The 27,702-nt window shown below is 46.7% G+C and overlaps 1 protein-coding gene across 1 annotated transcript in view; it reads left to right on the top strand.

Annotated features, from left to right (window-relative positions):
* Positions 1-27,702, top strand: part of SPOCD1 (SPOC domain containing 1) — a 121,014-nt gene that overhangs the window by 9,505 nt on the left and 83,807 nt on the right. The window contains exons 2-6 of the mRNA XM_060257907.1: positions 202-292; positions 1,602-2,816; positions 4,161-4,214; positions 11,056-11,160; positions 12,730-12,820. Of these exons, the coding sequence (XP_060113890.1) occupies positions 1,776-2,816; positions 4,161-4,214; positions 11,056-11,160; positions 12,730-12,820 (1,291 nt within the window). The 5' untranslated portion in view covers positions 202-292; positions 1,602-1,775. The remainder of the gene's footprint in view (positions 1-201; positions 293-1,601; positions 2,817-4,160; positions 4,215-11,055; positions 11,161-12,729; positions 12,821-27,702) is intronic.

Below are 27,702 nucleotides of genomic sequence, written 5' to 3'. Positions count from 1 at the left end.
GAAATGTGCTTGCATTTTCCAAATCAGACAGTTCTAATCCGCTATGGATGTTAACAAAGCTAAGAAGACTGTGTGTGATCTGCTTGTCTAGGTTGATAGATATGTATGTGTGTGTTTTCTGCCAGCTGAGGATTCACTTCATGGTAAAATGGATCCTAGATCATGAAAGCTTAAACCACAGTAAATCTTTTCATTTTTAAGGTGTTAGACGACTTCTGTTTGTTCTTGCATCTTTTGGAGGTTTACCTGAGCATTTCATCAGAGTGTACCAAGGGCTTTTTTTGGCTTGGAGGTATGCAAATAGGATAATTTTAATTCACTGTATTTTGTAATTCTACTTAAATATTGATCAGCCTGAAACTCCAGGGTAGAATGAGAATTGAATTTAAATAACCAGAATAAAATCACCTCATTTATGAGGGCAAAGCTACAAAGTGGTGGTGGTAGACCAGTGTTTTAAAATGTGGAATTCTTCCAGTCCTGCAAAGGGAGAGTGTGGGATATGTTGAACCTTACCCAAGCCTACCATGTTGCTCTGTAGAGTCAGACTTCTACAGTCATTATGCCTTAAGAACATAAGAGAAGCCATGTTGGATCAGGCTAATGGCCCATCCAGTCCAACACTCTGTGTCACACAGTGGCAAAAAATTTTATATATACACACACACTGTGGCTAATAGCCACTGATGGACCTGTGCTCCATATTTTTATCTAAACCCCTCTTTGGTCTGATGCTGGAAGTGAGGTAGGTAGGAAAAAGTTAGGGTTGCCAAGTCCAATTCAAGAAATATCTGGGGACTTTGGGGGTGGAGCCAGGAGACTTTGGGGGTGGAGCCAGAAGACTTTGGGAGTGGAGCCAGGAGCAAGGCTGTGACAAGCATAATCGATCTCCAAAGGGCGTTCTGGCCATCACATTTAAAGGGACTGCACACCTTTTAAATGCCTTCCTTCCATAGGAAATAATGAAGGATAGGGGCATCTTCTTTTGGGGCTCATAGAACTGGGCCTCTGGTCCAATCTTTTTGAAACTTGGGGGGTATTTTGGGGAGAGGCACTGGATGCTATGCTGAAAATATGGTGCATCTACCTCAAAATACAGCCCTCCCCCCGAGCCCCAGATACTCACAGATTAATTCTCCGTTATTCCCTATGGGAATAAGTCTCCATAGGGAATAATAGAGTTCCCAGAAAACATTTCCCTCCCCTTCCCCTGCTTTCTGATGACCCTGAAGTGGGGGGAGGGCCTCCAAACAGGGGGATCCCTTGCCCCCACCTGGGGATTGGCAACCCTAGAAAAGGTGGAGGGGAAGTGCTATGGTAGTCGGGAAGGTTTGAAATCACATTCTCCTTTTACGCTTTAAGTTACATCCCCCACTTTTTGCTTTATATGTGTTCTGGGAACACCCATGTTTAAATATTTAGATCTGCTGTCGTCTGCTATCTGATCTCAATTGCAATCAGAGCTGGCTAAAAGGATGAGACCGAAAGATGTGAAAGTTGGTGGATGAGAGGTAGAGTTAAGTTGGGTAATATCTTGCCTTTCATTGTTACTGATCCTGGAGCACCCAGGCAAAATAAAAACTCTTCTTTCCATATCACAGCAGTCACAGCCTAACACAGCACGAGAAAGCTGCAAGAAACGAGTAGTTACTGCATTCTCAGGAAAACAGCAATGTGATTGTGAAAGTCATCTGAAGGCAAAGACCCCCTTAGAATGTGAACCCCCAGCATCTGAAGAGGATTTCTCCTGCAGTCCTGGTGCTAAAAAAGTGGAAATGGATGAAGTGTATCTTGAAGGAGAGACCACACTGGCTAACAGTTCCCTTGAAGGGTCTGCAGAATCATGCAGAAGTAAAAGTAGTAAAACAGATATAACAATCAAACCCTGTAAAGTGCTCTTGAGAAATATTTTCTGTGAATTAAAACCTTCCCACAAATATTGTTTAATACCCCCAAAGACAAAGAAATTGTCACAGAAAACAAGAAATGCAAAAAAGATTGTTCATTCTAAAATGCTTCAAGTTGTCTTGTGTGACTTGTTGGATAGACACTGCATTAAAATAACAGGGAACCATCCCAATCCTGCTACTCTGCCAGAAAGCAAAAAAGTGAACAAGATGGACAATGACTTGGTTTTGAATAATTCTGCAAAAATACTAAGTAAGGAAACAAAAAGTGCTAATGACATTAAAAAAGCAGAAAGAGTAGCCAGTTTTCCAGATATCTCCATGCTGTGTGATAATATTTTAAGCAAGTTTTATTCTATAAAATCAAACCTTGAAAATTCTGCTACAGGCTCTTGTCGTGCTGAAGAGAATAAAAAAGAAGCAAAGCATTTACAGGAAGATCCTATACCTCTTCCTGAAACACAGAGCACTGTGTCTTTTGAACCCACTAAAGAGTGTATGGAACATGGAAAAACGTTGATTGAACAAACAGAGAGGAAAGAATCATCTCGCAGAACAGATTTGCCTGGATCTAAATATTCAGGAGAAACTTCTATTGATAGTACTAGTCAGCCCAGCAGAATAAATAAGATACCTATATCTGATAGTTGCTCATTTGAGCTTGAAGGGAATGGAACTGTAAATATTGGAGTTCCCATATGTGCCACTTGTGAAGAAAATATGTTCCAGAAGATGCAGAATGGAGATCACAGCAGTGAGGTTTCACTGTCAGAATGCCAGTCATTTCCAGATGATGTTGCAAATATCAAGCACACTGAGGCCAGGCAAGAAACCGTGCTAAATGATAGAGAGATCAGCAATGCAGAAGAACGTGGGAATTCTCAACCAGCTGAAGAAGGTCTTGCAGGGGTATGGTTGCAGTTACTGTCTTTATGGATAGCATTAATTGGGCTTGGGAAAGTGCAGAATGAGCACAGTAGACTTTTGAGATGTAGCTGTAGCAAAGAAATTGGGAACAAGCTAATTACGGTTGTGCAGTGCCCTTCGTAATTGTTTTCTCTTAAGAGTAGTAGGGTTTTCCTAACGAAAGTCACACCCTTTAAAACTTGATGATGCCAGTGGATTATAAGAATGTAGTTTTGCCTGTAAACATCTGCCTGTTTAAACAGGGTTTAAAGCCTGGGTTAAGAACTAGAGCTGAATCTTTGACTCCTGTTTTCTCTTATCACAAGATTCAGGGCTAGTTTTAACATGTTAAAATACCAGTCACCATAATAACATGATGTTCAGTTTTATCAGTTTAAAAACCTTAGCTCAGGGGTGGCCAAACTTGCTTAACGTAAGAGCCACATAGAATAAATGACAGGTGTTCGCAAGACATGAATGTAAGATGTTTGAGAGCCATAAGACAGGGAAGGAGGGAAGACAGATGGGGAAGAAGGGAGAAGTGGAAAGAAAGCAACTTTAACTTTAAATGCCTTCTCCAAGCCATTGGCTGGCTTGGCTTTGAGAAGTAATTTAGAGAGATAAATGCCTTTTTCAAGCTGGCTGATGAGGCAGTGGGGGCTTGGAGAGCCACATAATATGTGTGAAAGAGCCACATGTGGCTCCCGAGCCACAGTTTGACCACCCCTGCCTTAGTTTATCTTTTCTGCCATGTTTAATCTTGTTCTGTGCAAACAAACAAACAACAAAACTACAGCAGCCAATATGAAACTCTCTCAGTAAACTCCTCAGGATAAAACTTAACTGTTTCTTTAAAGAGGGGGAATTTTGTAATTTAGGAGCAACTAATGAGGCAATCAAAAATACAGTGGCATATTAAAAGACTAGCAACATTAATTCCCTTATGAGCTTTGGTAAGTCACAGCTCACTTCTTCAGGTATGTGGAGATCAAACTGGGAATTGTGTTGTGGAGGAGAGGATGCATTGAAGCAGAGAGTGAATTCATTCATGGACTTCTTGTGGGTTCTGTAAACCTTTACATTCTCATCTTGAGCTTTAGTGACTCATGAATGTCTTGTAATCTTTAAGGTGTTGCCTGGATTTTGCTTTTCTTTAACTGATGAGATGGCCTTTTGTGCATTGCTGTTGTGTGAGCGATGCAGAAATGGAATGATTGAAAGGATGCTCCTGGTTGACATTGAAAGGGAGGGAAGTCTTGGCATTTCCTGTCATCAGAGTCAGCTAAACATTGGTGGATCTAGTTTGAAAATATGGCTTATAACTGATGTGTTCTCTTTCTGCCCAAGGAGGAAGACCAGCTCCTGCTCCGTCAGTCTCATGGTGTGCAAACAGTCTTCTATGTACGTTCATTTCCTTCTTTATTACTTTAGGAGTACTCAGTTTCAGAGAGCCTGATGAGGATTAAGAAAATTGTACCTACATTCAAATGCAGAATTTGATCTCTTCTGAATGTTTTACCATCTCTAGGCTGCAGTAGAATTATGAGCTCAATGGACAAAAACTTATTTTTCTTTAAGAGTTGCAGTTATTAATGGACAAGGCATCATCTCCCATCCAGCACTTTAACAGGAGAAATGTTGGTTCTGATAGAATTCTCCTGCTTAAACAACTACCAAAATACAGAAAAATAACAAGAGAGAGGGCCTTTTCTATGGTGCACTTGAGGCTGTGGGCGCTTGTCTCATTTAAATTTGCCTGTGCTGGCTATATCTTTCAGTCAGCAGGTGAAGTCTGTATTTTTAAAGTGTGATTTAAATGAGTAAAATGAGTACCCAGCTTGTTGGGGGGAAAGTGTAAAAGACTGGGGAAGGCAATGGCAAACCACCCCGTTAAAAAAAGTCTGCCGTGAAAACGTTGTGAAAGCAACATCACCCCAGAGTCGGAAACGACGGGTGCTTGCACAAGGGACCTTTCCCTTTTTAATCATATATAAGCCAAGGAAGATAATGTATTAACGGTTTTATTGCTGGATATATCTGTTCTACTAGATATACTTTTCTAAACCTCTTAATTGCTGTGTTGCATTTATTTATTTATTTAGAATAGTCCTATCCTGCTTTTTCAGAGTCCTGATTGAGGCAGCTTATGATTAAAAGCCCAAGTATCATAAAAACACCAGCAAGCAATATTAAAAAGTATCTATAAAACAGAATCAGACCATTAAAAAGATGATAAGGTGAAACCATTACTGAAAAGCCTAAGTAAAAAGGTGTGTTTTGGCTTGGCACCTAAAAAAAAAATAAAGTAGTTGCCAGGCAAGCCTCCAGTGGGAGGACAGGTGTTCCAAAGGTGAGGTGCCACCACAGAAAAAGCCCTGTCTTTGGTCGTCTCTCACCTCATCTCTGAAGGTGAGGGGTGCAGGGAGCAGGGCTTGAGAGGCAGGTATTAACTGGTGGGTTGGATAGTATGGGAGGAGATGGTCCCTCAGATACACATGCTTTTATCACAGAGGTGGGAGAAAAATCATTTACAAATTTTATTGGTTTATTACTTTCTCCAAAAGACTCCAAGCAGGTTAATTACCGTATTTTTCGGACCATAAGATGCACTCCCCCCCCCCCCAAAAAAAAGTGGGGAGGAAAGTGTGTGCGTCTTATGGTCCGAAGGTACATACCTTCCGGGGGGGGGGGGCGATCTGCTGCCTCTTCCTCCGATCCGGTGCTTCCCCCGCGCCTGCCTGGCTCCATCTTCTTCAGGCAAGCGCTGGGATCTCTCCACGTGGCCCCACCGCAAAACCAGCCCTTCGCAAGCGCCGGCTGTGGAGGGGGCAGTGTGCTTCCTCCTTGCCTGTGTGCCTAGCTTCAGCTGTGATGTTTAAAGCAAGCGCTGGGATCGCTCCTTCCGCCCTCCGATCCTAGCGCTTGCTTTAAACATCACAGCTGAAGCTAGGCACACAGGCAAGGAGAAAGCACGCTGCCCTCTCCACAGCCGGCGCTCGCAAAGCGCTGGGTTTGCGGAGGGGGCGGGTGCTTCCTCCTTGCCTGTGTGCCTAGCTTCAGCTGTGATGTTTAAAGCAAGCGCTGGGATCGCTCCCTCCCCCCTCCGATCCCAGCGCTTGCTTTAAACATCACAGCTGAAGCTAGGCACACAGGCAAGGAGGAAGCACGCTGCCCCCTCCGCAGCCGGCGCTTGCGAAGCGCTGGGTTTGCGGTGGGGCCACGTGGAGCGATCCCAGCGCTTGCCTGAAGAAGATGGAGCCAGGCAGGCAGGTGCGGGGGAAGCGCCGGATCAGAGGCAGAGGCAGCGGATCGCCCCCCAGGAGGAAGGTGCGTCCTATCCTCTGGAGCACCTTATGGTGCGAAAATATGGTAAATAAAAGAGTAATGTAAATATCTGGTCTCATGTTAAAAGCTGCACTTGGCCAAAATTATTAGCTTTTGGGATGGAACACTTGTGGGAACCAGAGTGAAAATGAAGTGAACAGTTGTGTTTCCCTAAGTAATTCTATGCCTGAAATAGTAATAAGGGAAAGTTCTATGCATGCATAACACATTGATAAACTCTAGTGCACCTCTGTGCTTCTATTGTACTATTAATTTGGTTATGTCAATGGATCTGGAGTGTTGGTGGGGATAAGGGCACACAAGGCATATAAGATACAGTTGTTTAGGGCAAGTTGTCTCTGTGACGTGGCCCCCATGTCAGAATGGGACAATATGCATGCCCCTGCAAATGCACTTCAGTGTGGATTTATGATAGTGTGCACAACATTCTGGGTCTGCACAAATCTGTAAACGAATGACTCTCCACTATCTGGAAGCTGCTGTGTGCATAAGCAGCAACCTTAAATCCAGAGTTCATCTGCATGAACCCTGAAGGTTTGCTTGGAAGAAAAAAAAATAACATTCCTGTGATTTTCTTGTAATTAGTCTAAGAGACAATGTATAAGTTTTAATACCTGCGAACAACTGCTAATATGAATGGTCTGTTTGTGTGAGCAGTAATGTTGGAGAAACATATGGGTGACTGAGTGACAAGGATTTTCATACACTTGCTGTTTGATACTATGTCTTTTGTGACTGATGTTCTCATGGAAACATGTCACGCAAGTGTGGAGATATCCATACATTTCAAAGCCAATTCATCACAATTGTAATGCATTTTTAGGTACTGAAGAGGCTTGCAGAAGAAAACCCATTTACTTTGGATTGATATCTGTATTCACAATGAATTTCTCTTCCGCATATAGACAAAAAACCCTGTTCACTTACCTGGTCCAATTAGGCAAGAGTTATGACCCCTATTTTCAAAGCAGTTGAGGAACCCCTTTGAACTTAATGGGGCTTGAATAGATACAATACTTTGAGGCTTGTGGTTTTTATAGGCAGATACACATTAAACTACCACCATTTAGTTGATTGCAGATTTTGAAAGAAGTGTTCACTTGAGGATTAACATATTGATTATTGGCATGTGCACTGTGTCAGTTGTGAAAGGTAAATGTTTTCTAAGTTCTCATACTGCACCGAGAAGGAGAGAGTGAGAGCAGTGGAGGTGAGCACATTTTTGGTGTGCTTTGAGACCGCATGAGTAGCTTTACCAAGATACAGGTGGAGTTGAGAGAAAATTGAGAAACTACAGAAACATTCAAAGAATATGAGTTAGTTATTATAGTTTCAGAGGGTAACCATGTTGGTCTGTAATAGAAGAGCTAGATTAGAGTCCAGTAGCCCCACAGAGACAAAGTTTTTGGAGTATAAGCATCTCAACAGTTTATACCCTGAAAGTCTTGGTTTCTAAGAGGCTGTTGGACTCAAATCTAGTTCTAGTTTAGTAATGACTAGGTGAAATGAATAAAAAAACCTCAGCCTGATCCTAATTAATTGTCATAATCCGTTAATAAATATCTCTCACAGCATGGAAGACCTCTTGTGGTTTTCCTCTTCTCCTTTCCTGGAGGGTGGTTTCTGTGCTGTTCAGATTTCACACCTCCTTGTTTGCTTAATTTATCTTTCTCTGATTTTCTCTGTTTGTATCCTCTCTTGTACCATCATCATGGGAAGAGGGGTTTTCCAGCCCTGCTAGAAGTGATCCAATTTTGCACTAGACCTTTAATCCTGGTTTAGCCTTGTTCCCAAGCTGACATTCTACACTAAAATCATAGAATCAGAGAGTTGGTTTCTATGATTCTAGTGTAGAATGTCAGTTTGGGGACATTTAAACCAGGATTAAAGGCCTAGTGCAAATGATGTGGCAAAATGCAGATTGAAACGGGATAATCTCTTATATCAGAAGTGGAGTGGTGCTGGACAGTATGAGACCATCCAGTGTCAACACGACCTCCTTCTACTCTCTGCAGTTCAAGAAGTGTGCATTAGTTTGATGTTGTGCTGTCATTTGCCCATTTGCTCACTCAGTGGCAGCAGCAGCTTTAATAGACTGAATTCTTTGGTTTGGTATCATGTTATTTTGAAAGAACTGGATGTCATTTTGTAAAATAAGACTCGAGTGGCCAAATGCAGTAGCATTTTTCACACCTGTATGCAGGTGTTTGACAGCACAATCCTAAACCCCGCCATTAATCTGGCCATATGTCCGCACAAAGGGGAGATATTATGGTATACCTAGAGATATCCTTGTGTAGTGCTCTGTTGACACTGCTACAGTGTAAACCAGGAACTGATGTGGCTGTGCTAGCAAGGGAGCAAAAAATGGACACCACTGGGGAGTTCTGTTGTATGTGTGTACGTGTGTACATGCTGGGGGCTTGCAGTCCAGGTCCTGCCTCTTGCAAGAATACTAGTGTAAGTAAAGATATTACCATTGAACTCTGTGAGAATAACAAAGTCTCCCTGCCTTGTCCCCAGCCACCAACATAGCTATGGTATAGCTTATGATACCAAGCAAGGGTTGCAATCCTAAAAGCACTTTCCTGGGAGTAAAGCCTCCCTGGGTAAAATGGGAATTCCACATAGTCCTCCTTAAGATTGCTCCCTAAGTCCGCAGCCAGCCACAGCCATCCTAAGCACTCTGTAGCCAGGACACCCATGTATCAAATATTGTGGCATATGGTGTTTCTCTGGCCCTCTTGCCATGTACACATAGATTAGGGGGGGGGGGGTTGTTGCTGGGAACCCTAAAGAGAGGATACTTGGTTGTAAAAGGGAGTGCTTTGCACAAACAGCCCAAGATGAGGACTAAGAACCACTGAGCCTTATCCCCAGCTATGAATAGTAACAGGCAGCAGTAATTAACTCATGAATCCAGGGGAGGACTGGCCTGGGACACATTGGCAAGTGAAATGATTAAAATCTGGAGTAGCTATTCAGTAGGCATGGTGGCCATCCCTCATAACAGTGCAAGACCTCAGCAGTGCCTGGGACTTTATCTAGGGCTATCTGGTGGATCTTGGAAGCTAAGTATGGTTGGCTTTGGTTAGTATTTGAATGGGAGATGACTGAGGAATTCCAGGGTTATTATGCAGAGGAAGGCAGTGGCAAGCCATCTAGGTTAGTCTCTTACCCCTGAAAAAAATCGATGGGGTCGGCATCAATCGGGTGCCACTTGACAGCACTTAACACACATAACACATCTGGTGGTTAGTGTCCCATACAGACATCTTGCGTGTCTGCCTATGCTATCCCAGCACACTGTGCCTTTGTCTGCACTGCAGTCTATCTTGCTTTGATCCTGGAAGCTGATTTTGCCTCCATACTGTGCAGCAGCAATCCTTGAAATCTAATGTGTTTCTTGGTGCCAATTTGTTTGCCTTGCTTTCTGACCCCTCCATGCTCCTTTCTTATCCCCTTTCAAGTTTCCTTTTCCTCTTTGTCCTCCTTTGCCCTACAACATATGGCTTCCTTTTTTGCTCTTTTCTTTGTCACCTTTCACATTCTTTCCTTTCTGCTTCTCTGTCCCCTTTTCACTCTTGAGCTTCTCTGCCCTTATTAATCCATTACCTGCTCAGCTGGGTTCAAGATCTGCTAAAGGTAATGGGAAGAGGAAGAAGTGGTAGCAGCAACGGGGTAGGTGGGAAAAGCCAAACTCTCATTGCCTCCTCTGAAATCTGTATATACCATTTGTCAATGTGTACTGCTTGTCTACTTCATATATGGCTGATGCAAGGTAGGAGAGGTGTTAGCAGCAGGGCTTTTTTTGAGCAGGAATGCAGTTCTGGCTGGCTTGGTGTCAGGGGTGTGGCCTAATATGCAAATGAGTTCCTGCTGGGCTTTTTTAAAAAAAAACAGAAGTCCTGATTAGGCTGCTTTGAGCTTGGTGCACTTTGACAGCGTCCTTGTGAATTTAAGTGCATTTGCAGTGTTCTCACCTCCCTTAGAGCTGGATCTTCAGTGACATTTTCTCTGCTGAAAGAGCATATGATATCATTACTAGAATCTAAGGTTTAGAACTGAACTATTAAGTTCTCAAAATAGTTCATTTAGTGAAATATGAAGGTAGTCAGTGCTTTGCTGTGTGTTGGAAAAGATGTACAAGAGAATGAAAGCCTTTACTGTAGCTATATGAACAGAATCTGCAAGCTTTAATTGATTTAACTGGCATTCAAATAAAGCTTTAAAGGGATAATTGAAGGAGTCCAATTTTAATTGGCAGGTCTGTGAGTGGAAGGCATAGTTGTCAGTTGGTAAAAATGCATAAGATTAATTAACTGAAGATCCTGGATGCCCTTAGACAGCCCGGCTATTTTGCATTGGAGGATATTTTAGTTTATGATGCTAAACATCCATTGCACCTCTGTCTTACTGTCTGTGTGAACATGTGAATATTGGTAATGCATGGTAGTGAGTGGAAGAGACTTTAAGTGAAATGTTACCTTGTGATTGATGTGGATTTTGTGTATCCTGTAGCCAGAGGGAAAGCAAAAGCCATTTTCTGAGCATTTGCATCCATGAATCTTAGGTTACATTTGAGCCTCCCTCCTTTTGATGATGTCCAAAGAGGGGGAAAAAAACAGAAGGAAGGCATTTGGGTATTCTGGTAGGGTTAGCACTACAGCCCTGGGTGGAACAAGAACTACTTTAATTCTCATGTGTGGAAACTTTTGAGCTAGCGTGGCAATAATTTTGAGTGCTAAGTATGCAATCCTTAGTAGGATTTTAGGCCATAGATCTATGAGGCTGCTGTAAGATCATGGAGGATATTTTGACAGTACCACCCTCTCCCAAAGGCATTTATTTTCCAACTTTTGTTTTATTCTTAAACTGATTTTCCTTCCTTCTTCAGGAATTCTCTGACTCAACAGTCAAACTCCTTGGAACTCCCAAAAATAGCTCTGTAATGCTCGATTTGGATCGGCTTATAGAACTGGAGGATTCTTCAGATTCCAAGGTACAGACTGGCTCCCATTCAGCAGTGGTATTTTAACCTTCCTTTGCAGCACAGTGAAGTAACTGAGTGGAATGGTTAGCCATTATAATTGTAGTGAGTTTGGGTACCTAGATCATCCTTTAGAGCTAAAGCTGAATTTGCAGAAAAAGGTCAAGCAAATTTATATCAACTGCTTGTGATGCCATACAGGCTGCGTGGAAAGGAGACTGTGTCTGAAACTTCTGTGCCTTAGATGCCCTTGCATCTTGTCACCCATTTGTTCTTCTTAACACATTTGCCTTGCCTTTCAGTATGATTAGATGGCACTACTGGGTAGTGATTGTGTCCATCAAAGTAGATGTGACAGATGTGAAGGTTTCACTGCAATTCATATTCTGGCCCTCATTGTAGAAGGAAGTTTGAAAATGTGGAATATCTGCTACTATAGTTGGTTTTTTTAAATTTTCGAGTCCTTGTACATGAAGTTTGGCTCACCTTTTTCCTCTTGAGAGTGGCCGTCTCTGGCTGTACAATGCATGCAGCAAATTCTCTAATTGTAAGAATTATGACCTCAGGAACCAAGAGACTCATCCTGTGAAGAACATGCAGTTTTTGGGGTACGGTGCTTATTGCCTGTTATGTTGGTAATGGACATGAGTACTACATGTAGTGGTCAAAAGGTAGGACTTAAGTGTCATGCATTGGTCTCCCCCTTCCTGCTAGAGGAAGTAGTAAAAAGTAGTGAATGTACAGTCGCACAATTTATAAATGTTGGTGGTTTTAGCATTTCTGGTGTAGAATTTGGATTTCTCCAGCAAAGAGTTGCTAATTGTTTTAGTACAGAGCACACGTAGCCCTGGCCATACTGTCTTAGCAAAATATATGGTGGTTTTCTGAGTTAGACATAAAGAATAGTTCAAGAGGCCATTAATGGGCAACTCAGAAACCTGACTTGAGAGCAGCCCTGTAGCCAGAAAATTTTGGGTGGAGGGGCCCGGGAGCTAAAAAATTGGGGGGGGGCATGGGACTTGGCTGCTTCTTCCCTCCAGTGGCCAGCCCACCCAGCCCCAACTCTCACACTCTCTCTCTGGCTGTTGCTCTCTTGCTCTCCCACTTTCTCGCTGCCGCTCTCTCGTTGTCCCCCCTCTCTCTCTCTGCCATTCTCTCTCTGCCGCTCTTCCCCTCGCTTTCGCTCTCTCATTCTCGTGCTGTCTCTCTTGCTTTCACTGTTGCTCTCTTGTCTTGCACTCTCTCCCCCTCCTCTGTGCCCCCCCACCGCTTTCCCACTCTCCCCCTCACTGCTCCCCCTCTGCCGTTCTCCTGTTCTCTCTCTTTGCCGCTCTCCTGTTCTCTCTCTCGCTGCCCCTCTCTCTCTCCCTCCCTTTTCCACGGGTCCTGAAAGCCTTCCAATGGAGAGGCCCTACATAGGGAAGGGTTTTTTTTAAAATAGAGCAGCATGGCTCCCCCAGCCCCCCCCCCATAGCTACAGGCCTGCTTGAGAGTCAGAGTGAAATTAACAAACAAAAGTTCTTTTGAAACAACTAATTTATTCCCATCTATCTGTCCTTACTGTAATTTTTGCAATACCAGGAAGGGCAAGGCAGCAGCACATCTCTGATTAAAGAAAATCAAGGCAGCCCATATTCAACAGAGCTGACCTGGCACCAGTCTTTATATTCAGGTAAATTGCTGAAGATGCCCTAGATTTTCAGCTGTCAAACTTCTGCTGGTTGTTCATGTTCAGTACTTCATTTTTTAGGCTGTGCAGCCTGTGGGAATTCCCCCTTTTATTCTCACAGTGACAGTTTTATGAGGTAGGTCAGGCTGAAAGACAGTAACATGCCCAAAGGATTTGAACCCAGGGCTTCCTAATCCAAGTCCGTCTGTTACACTACACTGGTTGGTGGCTGCTGTTGGGCCTGTGGGATACAAGGGTTTGGATTTACCCAATTAGTATTCTCCAGTACTGTTTCAGGCTGGGAAAAAGGCACAGGGAGGAGACTGAAGCCCCTTTTCTACATGAACTGTAATCCTGATCCTAATTGCTCACCACATGTGCAAGAATTGAGGTGGACCCACAACTCATATGTGACTGTGCTACATCAGGTACAGGGTAGGGACACCAAACTCAACATGTTCTAAGCAACATCAACTACACAATCTCAGGCTTATTCATTCACATGCTCACCTTCTAACACTGTATATGCCATTAAGTGCTGACAATGCCTTTCGGTTCCCTACATAAGACAAAGTGGTCAAATCCTACACCAAATGAAAAATGGACACAAATCGGACATCAGGAATCACAAGACTGAGAATCCTGTAGGAGAACACTTCAGCCACCCAGAAAATTCAATGGGTGACATCAAACTAGCTGTTTTATTGCAAAGGAACTTCAGACTAGGAAGCGTAACTGCTGACTTGCAAGTTATTACCACTGTATTGACTTGCTGGCTCCAAGTATCAGGTGTCAGAAGTTAAGCAAGGCAGGGTTGCTCAGTCCAATGTCAGGGGTCCAAAAGTGGGGCAAGGCAGAGTCATTGTCATGGAGGTTGGGGGTGGAGCATTGCAGGGTTCCAGGGTCCAAAGACAAGCTGAGTTGAGAGTTCAGTATTGTTGGGAAATTTTGTGAGGGAAATTGTTTAAATTTTCCCAGACAGTTCAATGGACTGCTGGATCACAAAAGAAATTGAGAGATCTTTAGTATTGAAAAATATATTTTATTTCTAAAGGGACAGGGACACTGTGATGAAAATAATACTATAGACTATACCCTTACTCTATCACTAACAAGCTTGGTAAACAGTCTGCTCTCCCTAGATCCAAAACTGCCAACTGCTCTTCTTTAACCATCATTTTTCAACCCTTTCCTTCACGTTCCATCAACTCTCATCTCATTGGCAGTGAGCCAGATTTCCCTTCCTGAGTCAGCTAAACAATACAAACTGGTAAACATATTTAACCCTATAATGACTGAACTTAGACATTGCCTAGACATGCAATATAAATACTCAGAATTCCAACAAGTATCAGAGTTAGGAGCTGAGAAAGTCATACAAAGGGGTTGTTCAACAGATGTAGCTAGGCAGTCTGGAGGTTACTTAAAATGTTCTTTCTAAGCTGTGATGTCTTGAGGGCAAAAATTCCGCTTTGTGAGCCAAAAGATCTACTAGCATAAAAGTTGTGAGTGAGTGAGCCTTTTTTTAAATTTCAGTTTACAAACAGCTTTAAAGTTTCTGGTTGAACAGTTGTGCATGCATTTTACACTGCAGGGCACTAGAGGGATATTAAGACCCACCCAGTTGGAGGAAGGCTCTAGACTTGAGCCAAAGGGAAAGGCAGGGGGAAGACATTTTTGAAACCAAGTAAACTTTGCTTATTCAAGTGCAAGGATCTACCCCATTGGGTTCAGTGGGAGGGTTAAGCCTTGGCTAAATCAGGCCCAGCACCACTGTAGCCAGGATTTTTTCTATTCCAAGTCAGGGCTCACAAGTAAACTTTTATAAGAACCTTCATATTAACTTAACTTATGGAAAAACTACTTGGAGGTTTTAAAAAAAATGTTTTTCTCCTTTAGCATAGAACAGACAGAAGGGTATAAGTCAATTTCTCGCCAGCCTTACCCAACAACACTTTAAAAATGCTAATGACCTCCATGGCCATAGACAATGAAATGATCAGTTCACACTTCCAGCTAGTCACTTACTCTCTGACCCAGCAGCACTTTAAAAATGCTGAAGCAGGAGTGCTAAACATGCAGCCTGTGGGCCACATCTGGCCCAACTCAGGACCTTGAGCAACTTCCTTCTGGTTGCTTTTCCAGGGCTGCTGCAACACTCACACTGTAGCTTGCTTTTTCCCAGCTCCCTCAGTAGCTCTTTGCTTCCTGTTTCCTGCCTCTTGCTTCCCCGCCCCCCCCGGCGTTCTCTCTCTCTCCCCCCCTCCCTCTCCCCCCCCTCTCTCTCTCACACACACAGAGCTTCTGCTCCCTTCTCCTGGGCTGCTTCTCCTCTTTTGGGAAGAAGGGAGGGGGACGAAAGAGAGAGAGAAAACAGCTTCAACATCAACGATGTTTTATTCCAGGTATAAATTTTTGTGCACAAGCACACTTCTTGGGTGGGAGGGAGGGTGGATAGATTCTTCTGACAAGTACAATGTACATTGAGGAAATTATTTTGACTTATTCTGAAAGGTTGTTTTTAAAAAAGACTGGATTTCTCTGTTTCTATCTGGATTTGTTTTTTTTTAAAAAGACACTGATTAGGAACTAGAACACTTGAATTGGACCTTAAATCTTGGAGAGTGGAGTGATTTCAGATCCCATATGATAATAGCACACATTGGTAATGAGACAGGAAAACTAGCTCTCAGTTCAGTCCAGGAGGATGCATTGTCTTGAGCTTCACTATCAAGTGCAATTCAGCAGTCTCTCTTTCTAATCTTCCTTTGAAATTTCTTTGTAAAATCATTGCTGCTTTTAGGTCAGCAACTGAATGTTGTGGTTTCTAATGTCAGACTTGCGTCCATTTATTCTTTGCATCCTCCTGGATGGAATTGAGACCTAGGTTTCCTGTCTCACTACCAATGCTGGTATCTCCACGCCTGCTGCCCCTCTGCATTTCACACCTAATCCAGTCATTGTTGGCGTTTAGTGTGTAGTCTCTTGAGACTCGAAGGAATAAAGTCTGCACACAGCTGCTGTTAGGCAAACTATATACACTATTTATTTACAGATATTTACACAGACTAACAAAGTGCTCCGCATATACAACCACCATCCATCCACCACACGTAGCACTGGGCTACATTCCATTTATACATTTCAGCACAGTTCATTATCCAATCAGCTTAATGCTGAGTCATTATACTTTTCCCCCTTACATCATCCTAGCTGATGCAATCTGGAGGACTGCCAGGTGTCAACTGTCAGATCATCTACTGACATGTAGATCATTGCAGCTCTAGCTGTGGACTGATGACTGTATACTCTGACAGTCAAGCCTGCTATTGTCATTCACCTGCTATTGCCATTTGATATCTGAAATCACCTTTATAAAGTTTATATCTCTGGTACCTCATGTTACATTTTATGGTATGCATGACCAGCCCAACAAAGTGACAAGTGTCAGATCCAGCCCTCGTATCAGATGAGTTTGACAACTCTGTGCTAATGACTTCCCTGGTCAAAGACAATTAATTGGTCAGTTCACACCTCCAGCTAGTCAGTTTCTCTCTGATCCAGCAACACTTTAGAAATATTAGTGACCTCCTTGGCCAGAGACAATGAAATGGTAAGCATATACCTCCAGCTAGAAGCTGACAGCTAGCAGGGAAATGAAAACAGCTTTTACCTACAAATTGGAGAGGGGGCATTTGCCTTTGTGGGCTCCACTGTGGCTATGGTACTGAAGTTCAGTTTCCACACCTCTTCTGACATGACTACCAATCAGCAAGATCAATGTGCTGCCTGTATTATATGGGTGGGACTACGGCTCAAGGGTGGAGCATCTGCTTGGCATGCAGAAATTCCCGGGTTCGACCTCCATCACCTCCAGTTCAATGGAACCAGCAATAGGTGATGTGAACAGTCTCTGCCTGAGACCCAGAAGAGCCACTGAGCATCAACACTGATCTTGTTAGACCAACAGGCTGACTCAGTATAATGCAGCTTCATGTCAAGGGGAAGCATTGTCTCTTAGTGGTAGAGCCTTACATGCAGAGGGTCCCAGGCTGAGTCTTTGACATCCCCAATTGAAATGATCAAATAGCAGGTGATGTGGAAGAACTCTGCCTGAGACCCTGGAGAGCTGCTGCCAATTGAAGCAGGCAATACAGGCCTTGATAGGCTAACAGTCTGATTCAGTAGAAGGCTGACTGTTGTGATCTGAAGTACAGTACAATAAAAATAAATGTCTACACAATATATATATGCTGCCAGCCAATAAAAGAATGGTTCCTTTTGTTCCCCAATAAAAGAATCTTATTTTTAACTAGTCCCCCCAAACCTCCATCCTTGCCATTGAGGGGTTTGTTATATATAATATATACTTTTATATATTATACTGCCATTTAATGCCATGTCCTGTAAACTAAATAACCTGTTAGTGTTTATAATGATTTCTTCGTGATCACTGTTGGAACGAAAACACTGACAATGGCTGTTTGCTATTATTAACTAGCAAGCTAATAAAGGGAAATACTTTTTAAAATTGTAACTCAGGAAGCATTCTGACTGGTAATGTATTTCAATGAAATGCACAAGTAAGGTTCTTTTGGTTTGATTTGCAAGGCTTTGCATTCGCTCAGACCTGAAAGACTTAATCCCACCACCAATCAGAAGCAGAGCGTCATTGCATCAGGATGCAACTCTGTTGTCTGTCTGTAATGTTCAGTCTTAGACCCATACCAAGGAAGAAGTGGTACGAGAGCTCCTGAGCAGCTGTAAATTGCTTTTTTCCATGGAACTAGTTATGAAAGGTCCCTGCCAATGGGTGGAAGTTCCTGATGGAAATCAAGCACTGGCTGAAAGGGGAGGGGGGCAAATTCTGATTTGTGCAGCTGACATTTGTATCTCTTGACACAATTTTGATCCACTGCCACATTGATGAAGAGAGTTTTGACTCTTGGAAGCTTACATCCTGAAAATCTAGTTGATCTTCTTCGTGGTCTCTGTGCAGTCCCACACATGGGTCTTTCCTGCAGGCAATGTATCTGTACCTTGTAGTCTCTAATAGCTCGCCTAGAGCGCTTTTTGGCGCGCTTCCCACTCACTCTGGGGAGCAGGCATCAACTGCACATGCCTGGAGCGAGGGGGAGGCGCCATTCCCACTCAGTTTCTTCCTTTCCGCCGCCCGGACAACACCTACCTTGTTGCATTCCTCTCTTTGTCTCGTCTCTCCCTCCTGTTGGTATCGTATTTCTTCATCTTTATCTTCTCCTTCGCCTAGTTCCTTCGTCCATAGAAATTTTTTTTTTTTAAAAAAGCCCTATTCTGCGCTTTCTTTCCCCTTTCCTCCCCCCCTTCTTTCCCTCCCCTGTCCGGAGCGTATGGAAGGGAAAATCACCTTTAAGAAATGTCGGAAGTGTGGATCTAAAATCCCCACTTCAGACGGACACTCTTACTGCCTGTTCTGTCTGGGCGAATCGCATAGGGTAGATACTTGCCCTCATTGCGCCAGCTTTGGAAAACAGGCGCGAAAAAACCGAGCGGCTAAACTTAAAAGTTTTCTGCTTGAAAAGTCTCTTCGGGCTATGCCCACCTCGGATTCGCCGCCTCCCCCACAATGAGCGGGAGATTCGGCTGCGTCGGCTGCTCTTCACGTTCCGAAAAAGCATAAGTCCGACAAGAGACCATCTAAGCACTCTGAGGGCCATAAGGCTTCGAAGAAGTCTTGTCACTCAAATTCGCCGACCTCGGTTCCAAAGAAGTCCCGTGATCCGACACCATCGACTTCGACCGTGCAATCCACCCCGATGGCTTCGGCTCCAATCATACCACCAGAGTTTTTGGCGCCCTCTGGTGTTATTTCTGACATGCCACAGCTAACTCCGCACTCTCCACCTACGGTGGAGGTTATACCGATCGGGTCTCATTCCCCCTTGATCCATAGCGTCGTACCATACGAAATCCTGGAACCCGACCCCTCCTCGGACCCTACCCATTCGAGGTTTCAATCCGGGTCTTTTCGGGACATTGCAGTCTCTCCACTATATAGAGAGTCTTCCATACAGGTCTCCACTCAACGGGTCCAGTCCCGCTCTCTGGTTTGACGTCGTCTTCCTCGTTCTCCCTCTCCTTACCAGGACTACTACCGAGGTCGTCGATATGACTATTCTTCTCCGTCCCGATCGCCATCTCCTCGGCCCCGACGGATTCACCAGCGTTACTCCTGCTCCCCTTCCGAGCAGAGTTCCCGTCGATCCAGGTACCATGAATTCGATGCCGAGACCCACATGCGTAATGTTTTGATGCCTCGAATCCGGGACTTCCACGATTCCCCTCGGTACCGTAAGTCCTCTCGAACCCGAGTTCTAGAACATACATCACCTCAATACTGTCGTCCTTCCCGTTCTAGAGACCAGGAATCTCCTCAATACCGTCGTCCTTCCCCATGCTCTCGTCCTTCCCGTTATAGAGACCAGGAATATTACTCCCCTTGGACCCGTGAGACCCTTCGACCCTATGAACCCCCTCGGGACTGATATCTATCTAAAGAGCCCTTGATGCCCCATACAGCTTCCGCCATAGTATCTACAGCTCCGGCAACAGCTCCCATTGCAGCCCTAACATCCAATCTCCAACCTAAGCTTCCCAGAGATCAGACACCCTCCGCACCTACCAAACCTCGTATGTCGTCCCCGCCCAAAGAATCTCAATTCGAGATAGGCACCTCGGATCCCTCAGACTCTGAAGACCCTCCCGTTTCTTCTGTATAGGATTCAACCCAACCTACCCGACTTTCACCTTCTGACAGTTCCAAAGCATACCTCTATTTAATCACTACCATGGCTTTAAGCCCTTAATAGCCCTCTCCCTTCTGATTCTCCCAAAGTCTCTGATATTGTTCATGATCTTGTTCAGGTAGATTTTCCAGCGGGTTCAATTCTACCCATGTTGCCTGTCCACCTCGAGGGCTTACACGAGTCCTGGGACAAACCGGCTTCGATACCACCTACCTCGAAGCACCTCGACTCCCTTTACAGGGTGCACGTGCCCGAATCCAAATTTTTACCCTCCCACCCAGCTCCTAATTCAATAATCGTTCATTCAGCGACTAAGGCCAAACCATCGCAACATCCAACTCCACCTGATCATGAGGGCAGGAAGCTGGACACACTGGCTCGCAAGATCTACAGCCTTGCCTCCACAAACTCCAAACTCGACAGTTACCTAGCTTATTTTGCAGCATATACATACAACCTTGCCAACCAAATTACACTGCATATTCCATTCATGTCCGAGACCTCCCAGAAAGCTGTTTCTAATCTAGTCTCAGAACTGTCACGAGTGCCGAAGCAGCAAATCAACTCCTTGAGACATGCTGTTTCCTGCTCTTCCAAAGTTTTTGCCTCATCAGTGGCTCTACGTCGTCACGCCTGGCTGAGGTCGACTAACTTACAACCCGACATTAAGCAAAAGATTGAGGACTTCCTGGTGCCCAAGAGGGATGGGGCCAAGCGACCCATTCTGGATCTCAGGAGGCTAAACAAGCGGATAGTCTACAGGAAATTCAGAATGATCTCCCTCCAATCCATCCTTTCTCTAATTCCGCAGGACTCCTGGATGGCATCCCTGGATCTCCAGGACGCTTATTTCCATGTGACCATCAGGCCTCAGCACCGCAAATATCTTCGCTTCGCCATGGGGCATCATCACTTCCAGTACCAGTCTCTCCTGTTCGGGCTCTCCACCGCACCCAGAGTGTTTACGAAGTGCATGGCAGTAGTCACAGCTGCCCTGCGCCTCCGCAACATTCCAGTGTTCCTGTACATAGACGACTGGTTGCTCATTGCCCCTACAGTGCACCAGCTGGCGAGAAATCTCAAAACAACTCTCTCTCTTCTCGCCTCCCTGGGCCTTTGTGTGAATGTCATCAAATCGCACCTCACCCCAACTCAGGACTTGCAGTTCATAGGTGCTCGTCTCTGCACGTCTCCTCATCTTGTCTTCCTTCCAGAGGATCGTGCCCGAACCATTATGTCCCTGGCCCAGCTGGTCCAACATACCCCTATGCAGCCTGCAATCACCATACAACGTCTCCTCGGCCTCATGGCTGCAACCACGTCGGTCCTTCGATTTGGAAGACTGCGCATGCGACATCTCCAGCTTTGGTTTGTTCATGCCTACCATCCACACCTACAACCACAGAATACTGTTCTCACTGTCCCTCAGAATGCTCTGCTTTCCCTCCTTTGGTGGACAGTACCAGACAATTTGCTTTGCGGGATGCCTTTTGTTCTTCTTCCTCCATCTGTCATCGTAACCACAGACGCCTCCAAGTGAGGATGGGGAGCCCACTTAGAGGACAAAACTGTCAGAGGGCTGTGGACTGTGTCCGAGAGGGCTATGCACATAAACTGCCTAGAACGCATTGCCGTGCACAGGGCCCTTCAATCGTTCCTTCCATCTGTGAGGGATCGACACGTCCAGATCACAACAGACAATATGGCCACAGTGTTCTACGTGAACAAACAGGGCGGCACCAGATCTCTCCGACTGTGCCGCATAGCCATACTGCTCTGGGAATGGTGTATCGAAAACAACATCTACCTGACTGCCATTCACCTTCCAGGCATAGAGAACGTCCTGGCCGATTCTCTCAGCAGGATTCGCATAGACGACCACGAATGGTCCCTCAATCCACTCTACCTGCATCGCATTTTTGTTTGTTTTGGGACTCCCAAAATAGATGCCTTTGCTTCGAAGGACAATTCGAAATGCCCTCTCTTTTATACCAGGAGAGGCAACGATGCTTTCCTTCACATCTGGAGGGGTCCTCTGCATTATCTCTTTCCACCAACCCCTCTAATTACCCGATCACTACTCAAGATTGCTCAGGATGGCACAGACTGCATTCTGATAGCACCATGGTGGCCATGGCAACCATGGTTCACAAGGCTTCTTCAGATGTCCTGCCACACTTACGCCGCCTCCCCCTGGCAGGCGATCTCACCCAAGCTCACGGCCAGGTGCTGAACCACAACCCTCAAATTCTGGCCCTTATAGCTTGGAGAATTCGTCCACATCCCTATCTTCAAGAGTAGCTGAAGTTATACTGAATGCTAGAAAACCTTCCACCAGGCGCTCTTACCAGTGCAAGTGGAAGCGCTTCTGTTCCTTTGCATCATCCCAACATCTCCACCCAGAGTCTGTACCCCTGCCTTCGATCCTGGAATACCTACTGTCCTTGCAAGTGTCAGGTCTCAGCTACTCCTCTTTAAAGGTTCACCTTTCAGCCGTTCCTGCTTTCCACGAACTTATTGATGGCCAGACTGTCTTTTCTCATAGACTGTCCAAATCATTCCTAAGGGGCATGTTGCACCTTCACCCTCCTATCAAACCGTTTGTACCAGTTTGGAGTTTGTCGTTAGTGCTCTCACATCTTATGAAACCCCCGTTTGAACCCCTGGCCACCGTGGACCTCAGTCTGCTGTCTTGGAAGACTGCCTTATTGGTTGCTCTTACTTCTGGCAAACGGGCCAGTGACTTGTGTGCCTTCCGCTCTGACTCTCCTTATACAGTCTTTCATAAGAACAAGGTGGTCTTAAGACCGGACCCTTCCATCTTACCCAAGGTTGTGTCACAGTTTCATCTGTCAACCTCCACTTCGTTGCCCATGTTTTTTCCTGATCCTAAGGACCCTGGGCAAAGAGCTCTACACGCCCTCGACGTCAGAAGAGCTTTGTCCTTCTACCTCTCTCGTACACAACCGTTCCGTAAGGACCCTAACTTGTTTGTGGCCTACGGCAATCCTCACAGAGGGCACAAAATTTCTACCCAAAGACTCTCTAAGTGGGTATCCAGTGCAATTCGGTTGTGTTACGAAGTTGCTAAGCAATCCTTACCTGAAGGCCTTAAGGCTCACTCAACTAGAGCGGTCTTGACGTCTTCGGCCTTCTTGCACGGCGTCTCCTTGGAGGACATCTGTGCTGCGGCATCATGGTCCTCACCGTCCACGTTTGTCTCCCATTATGCCTTGGACGTTCGTGCCAGACGAGACGCCTCCTTCGGCCAAGCGGTCCTCAGGTCCATCTTCCACTGAAGTGACTGGTGAGTGGATTCGCTTCTTTCTAACTTTTAGATGTTGTGACTAATATTCTTTTTTTCTTGCCAGCACCCACCTCTGTGACCTTTAGCTGGCTAGTCACCCATGTGTGGGACTACACAGAGACCACGAAGAAGATAAACAGATTGCTTACCTGTAACTGATGATCTTCGAGTGGTCATCTGTGCTGTCACACACGCCCACCCAGCCTTCCCCGCTGCTGGCTTTCTCTGCCTTGATGTTTACCCCTGTAGAGTGTTAGTGGCGGCTGGAAGAAACTGAGTGGGAATCGCGCCTCCCCCTCGCTCCAGGCATGCGGAGTCGATGCCTGCTCCCCAGACTGAGTGGGAAGCGCGCCAAAAAGCACTCTAGGCGAGCTGAGACTCCGAGGTACGGATCCGTTGCCTGCGGCAAGACCCATGTGTGTGACTGCATAGATGACCACTCGAAGATCATCAGTTACAGGTAAGCAACCTGTTTGTCTCCAAGGTGCTATTGGATTCAACTCCAGTAGGTCAGCGCAGGGTTCATTGAGACTTCAACAATGAGAGAACTCTTTTATTTTGAAAATAAGTTTCATTTATTGATTACAACAATGTTACTCTTGCAGAAGGTCTTTGAGAGTGATAACGTATAGGGAACAAGCACTAGCATTTATTGGGATACATCAAAGCTTGGGGGGGGGGTTAAATTATTCTCATAATAAAGTTACATTCTGCTTTCAGAGGTGTTTGATTCACACGCCTGTTATCTCTTCCGTTGGGCCATCCTCACTCCCCCTCCCAGCTGATGTCCTTGCCGGCGCCTGGGAAGCGGCCGCGCTTCTCTGCACTTCAAAACCGTTTATGGCCTCTGGCGCCCAAATTCCCTCCCACCTTCCTCTTCCCCCTCAGGCATGCCTAAAATTTCCTACAGGGGATAAAGTGGGCTTGTTTGGAGAAGGTGTCCACCACCACCAGTATCACTGCCCGGCCCCTCGAGGGTGGCAGTTCCACGATAAAATCCATTGAGACTATTGACCAGGGCCAATCTGCTGAGGGGAGGGGTTGAAGGAGGCCCGGTACCTTTCCCCCCCTCCTTTTTGCCATGATGCATGTGGGACAGGTCTGCACAAACTCCGAGATGTCCTTTTTCATTTGTGGCCACCAGAATTGCCGGTGCACCATGTGGAGGGTTTTCACATAGCCAAAATGGCCCGCTAGCTTACTGGTGTGACAATGTTGGAGAACCTCCACCCTAAGGGATTTGGGGACGTAGAGTTTGCCTTCGTGGTACCAGAAACCTCCCTCCCCTTTCTCTATCCCCTCGGGTCAGTCCTTCCCTTCCGCTTCAGCTTCCGAGATCAGCTTGTCCCCCCCCCATGGGCTTTTGGTCTGCGCCGCCATTTTAGAGCGGGTTTGCACGGCTCCAGCCACGGCCTCGGGGGGAATGAGAGAGTCTATGACCTCCTCTCGCTCGCTCTCATGTTGGGGCAGTCTGGAGAGAGCGTCTGCCAAAAAGTTTTTAGACCCGGGAATATGGCGGAGGGTAAAGTCAAATTTGGCAAAGAACCCCGCCCATCGTATCTGCTTCCCCATCAACTTTCTGCGCCCCGTGAGGGCCTCCAGGTTTTTGTGGTTGGTCCAAATCTCAATAGGGACTCGGGCCCCCTCCAGCCACGATCGCCAGGTTTTTAAAGCGAAAGTGACTGCGTAGGCTTCCTTGTCCCACACCGACCAATTTCTCTGCTCGCTCGAGAACTTTCGGGAGATGTAAGCACAGGGTCTCAAGCAGCCCCCTCATCTTTCTGCATTAATATTGCCCCTACGGCCGTGTCGGAGGCGTCACATTGAACCACGAAAGGCTTAAGTTCGTTCGGGTGCACTAGCACGGGCTCGCTTGTGAAGAGGCGCTTCAGGGTGTCGAATGCCTCCTGACACTGGCTAGTCCAGTTCAGTTTCGCGCCCGGCTTTTTTGCCTCGGGACCCTTCCCTTTGGTCTGTAAGAGGTCTGTGAGGGGCAGGGCCACCTTCGCGAACCCCTGTATGAACGTTCTGTAAAAATTCGCGAATCCGATGAAAGATTGGAGCTGTCTACGTGTCCTCGGGGGCTCCCAATCCAAAACTGCCTGTATTTTTGCTGGGTCCATGGCTAATCCCTTCCTCGAGACCCGGAAACCCAAGTAGTCTAGTTCCTCCTTGTGGAATTCGCGTTTGGATAGTTTCGCATACAGTTTATTCTGATATAGGGTGGTCAAGACCTCCTGGACCAACTTCACGTGGGAGGTCAAGTGTTTTGAGTAAATAATGATGTCATCCAGGTACACCCCCCCCCCCCCGGTACAGGTACTTCGGTAGGACTTCGTTGATAAAGTTCATGAACACCCCGGGGGCCCCTTGAAGCCCGAACGGCATCACCAAATACTCAAATTGTCCCATTGGCGTGTTGAACGCCGTTTTCCACTCATCCCCTTCTTTTATTCTGACCCTGAAGTAGGCATCCCGCAAATCGAGTTTGGTAAATATCGACCCCTCAGGGGGATGGGGTAGGCGTTGGACATTGAAATCCCATTAATCCCGCGAAAATCTGTGCAAAGTCTAAGGCTCCCGTCCTTCTTCTTGCGGAAGAGGACCGGGGCCGCGTGCGGCGCGGTGGCCGGGCGGATGAAGCCCTGACGGAGGTTCTTTTCGAGGAACTTTCTCAGCTCCTCCTTCTCCACCCACCCCATAGAGTACAGTTTGGCTTTGGGCAATGGTTGGTCGGGGATGAGTTCTATGGCGCAGTCGGTGGCTCGGTGAGGCGGGAGCTTGTCCGCCTCGATCTCGCTGAACGCCCCCCTGAAGTCTCGATACTCTTTAGGGATGGTCCTCACCTCCTCTATGGTCACGCACAGTTTCTTGTTTTTGGGTGGGGGTCGGGGGCCCAGGATTCCCACCACAGGTGGGAGGTGCACCTCCGATCCAAAAAGTCTATCGTGTGCTCCCCCCACTGAATGTCTGGTTGGTGCCTAGCCAGCCACCCAACCCCCAACACAATGTCGAAAGAACAGGAGGGGGCAATCACGAATACTTCTAAGTCCCAAAGGTCCTCCACCCCCATGAGAATTTCTTGCATCTGCTCTGTGCATGGTTCTCCTCTCATGCGCGTCCCGTCCATCTGCTCGAACTTGAGTTCGGGGAAGGCGCTCTCTGGCTGTCTCTAACATGTCCACTAGTCGCGGGGTGATAAGCTCCCGCGTACACCCGGAGTCTATAAGAGCTCGTGCATGCACAAATCGTTTAAGCTTCACGTTTAGCAAAGTCAATGGGATGAACATCAGTTCCCCCGAAACTCTCACCCGTAGTGGTGCCACTTTCCCGGGACCTGCCGCTGGGCACCATCTAGTGCAGGTCGGTCTCGTTTCTCACCAGCTCGGCTTCCCATGGGTCTTCCCCCAACTCCTCCAACATTATAGAATCCTCGTCAAGCACCATCGACAGGGCGGTGCTGCTGCGACCCGATTCCTTCGGCTTACTCGGCTTCTTGAAGTTGCCCGGTGCCCCTTTTGATGACGGGGTACTGGCTCAGGTCTTCTCAGGGCAGTTGGCGGCCAGATGGTTGGGGTCTCCGCACTGGTAGCACTTGTGGGTTCCCGAGAAGGCCTTGGGGGTTGCTCCCCCCCGCCTTCTTCACCTCCGTCTTGGGCACGGGCTGCGCGTCGCGGCTTGCTCAGCTCTGGAGCCCCTGGCGCTGGATCGCTACCTCCTTCATGTTGGTCTCGATTTCTCCAGCGAGCTGGATGCAACCGACCAGGGTGTCGGGCCATACTTGCCCCAGGGCCCGGTCCAGTAAGCCCGGGTTCAGCCCCTTCTTATAAGCCCAGATTCTCATCGCTTCGCTCCATTTCTTTATCTTGTGGCTGTGGTTTCGGAACTCCAGGGAGTACTCCCTGATGGATTTGTTCCCTTGGCGGAGGCTGTCTATGGCCACGATGGTGAGGGTCTCCCTCAGGGGGTCTTCGAACTGTGATAGGAGTGCCTGCAGGAACCCGGCCACCATGGCTACCTCCGGGCCCTTGGTCTTGAAGAGTGTCACATACCACATCTGAGCCTTGCCCTCCAGCTTCGACCCCAGGTACGCCACCCGGCTGTATTCATCGTGGAAGGTAGACCCCCAATAATGCATGTAGCTGTTGGCTTGAATTATGAAGTATTCTACCTTGTCCGCACTCCCGTCAAAGGTAACGTGCAGCTCCCGGGTCTTCACTTTCGCCCCTGGTGCTGGGGGGTTAGGGGCCCCCGCCGGGGCCGGTGGTGCAGCCGGTTGGGTGAGGATCGGTGCTGCCGCTCCGGTCGCTCCCCCCGCGATGCCCGCGATTGCTCGGTCAACTTGCTTCTGCACCTCACTCAGGGTTAGCTTCATGGTGATGTTCATCTCCTGTCGGAGGTCACACCCCAATATTTCCATCTCCCTTCGGAGCTCCTCCATCGTGTTGGGCTTCGAGGAGGAAGCCCGCGAGTTGTCCTCGTCCTCGTCCAGGGATTCACCCTGCTGGCCGCTTGTCTTTTTCGGCTCCGGGCCCCCTCCGGGCCCCGCTGCTCCGGCGGGCCCCCCGGCTGTATTGGGTGAGTTTTCTTGGTCCTCCGGGTCCCCGGGGTTGCGGAGGAGGTTGGCGTGTCGCTGCACGGCCTCGTCCATTAGTGTGGTGGACGTGCGGTGCTTCCACGTTTTCAGGGTGATAAAGAGCACCTGGCTGCTCACTTTTCTTGGTTTTCACTGTTCGGTAACGTACCACGCCAGGGACCCTGGTAGTTCTGGAATGCAGGGCTCTCGGTCGTCG

The sequence above is a fragment of the Heteronotia binoei genome, chromosome 17, assembly GCF_032191835.1.
Source record: "Heteronotia binoei isolate CCM8104 ecotype False Entrance Well chromosome 17, APGP_CSIRO_Hbin_v1, whole genome shotgun sequence".
Taxonomy (NCBI): Eukaryota; Metazoa; Chordata; class Lepidosauria; order Squamata; family Gekkonidae; genus Heteronotia; species Heteronotia binoei.
This window is presented reverse-complemented; position numbering and strand designations above follow the sequence as displayed.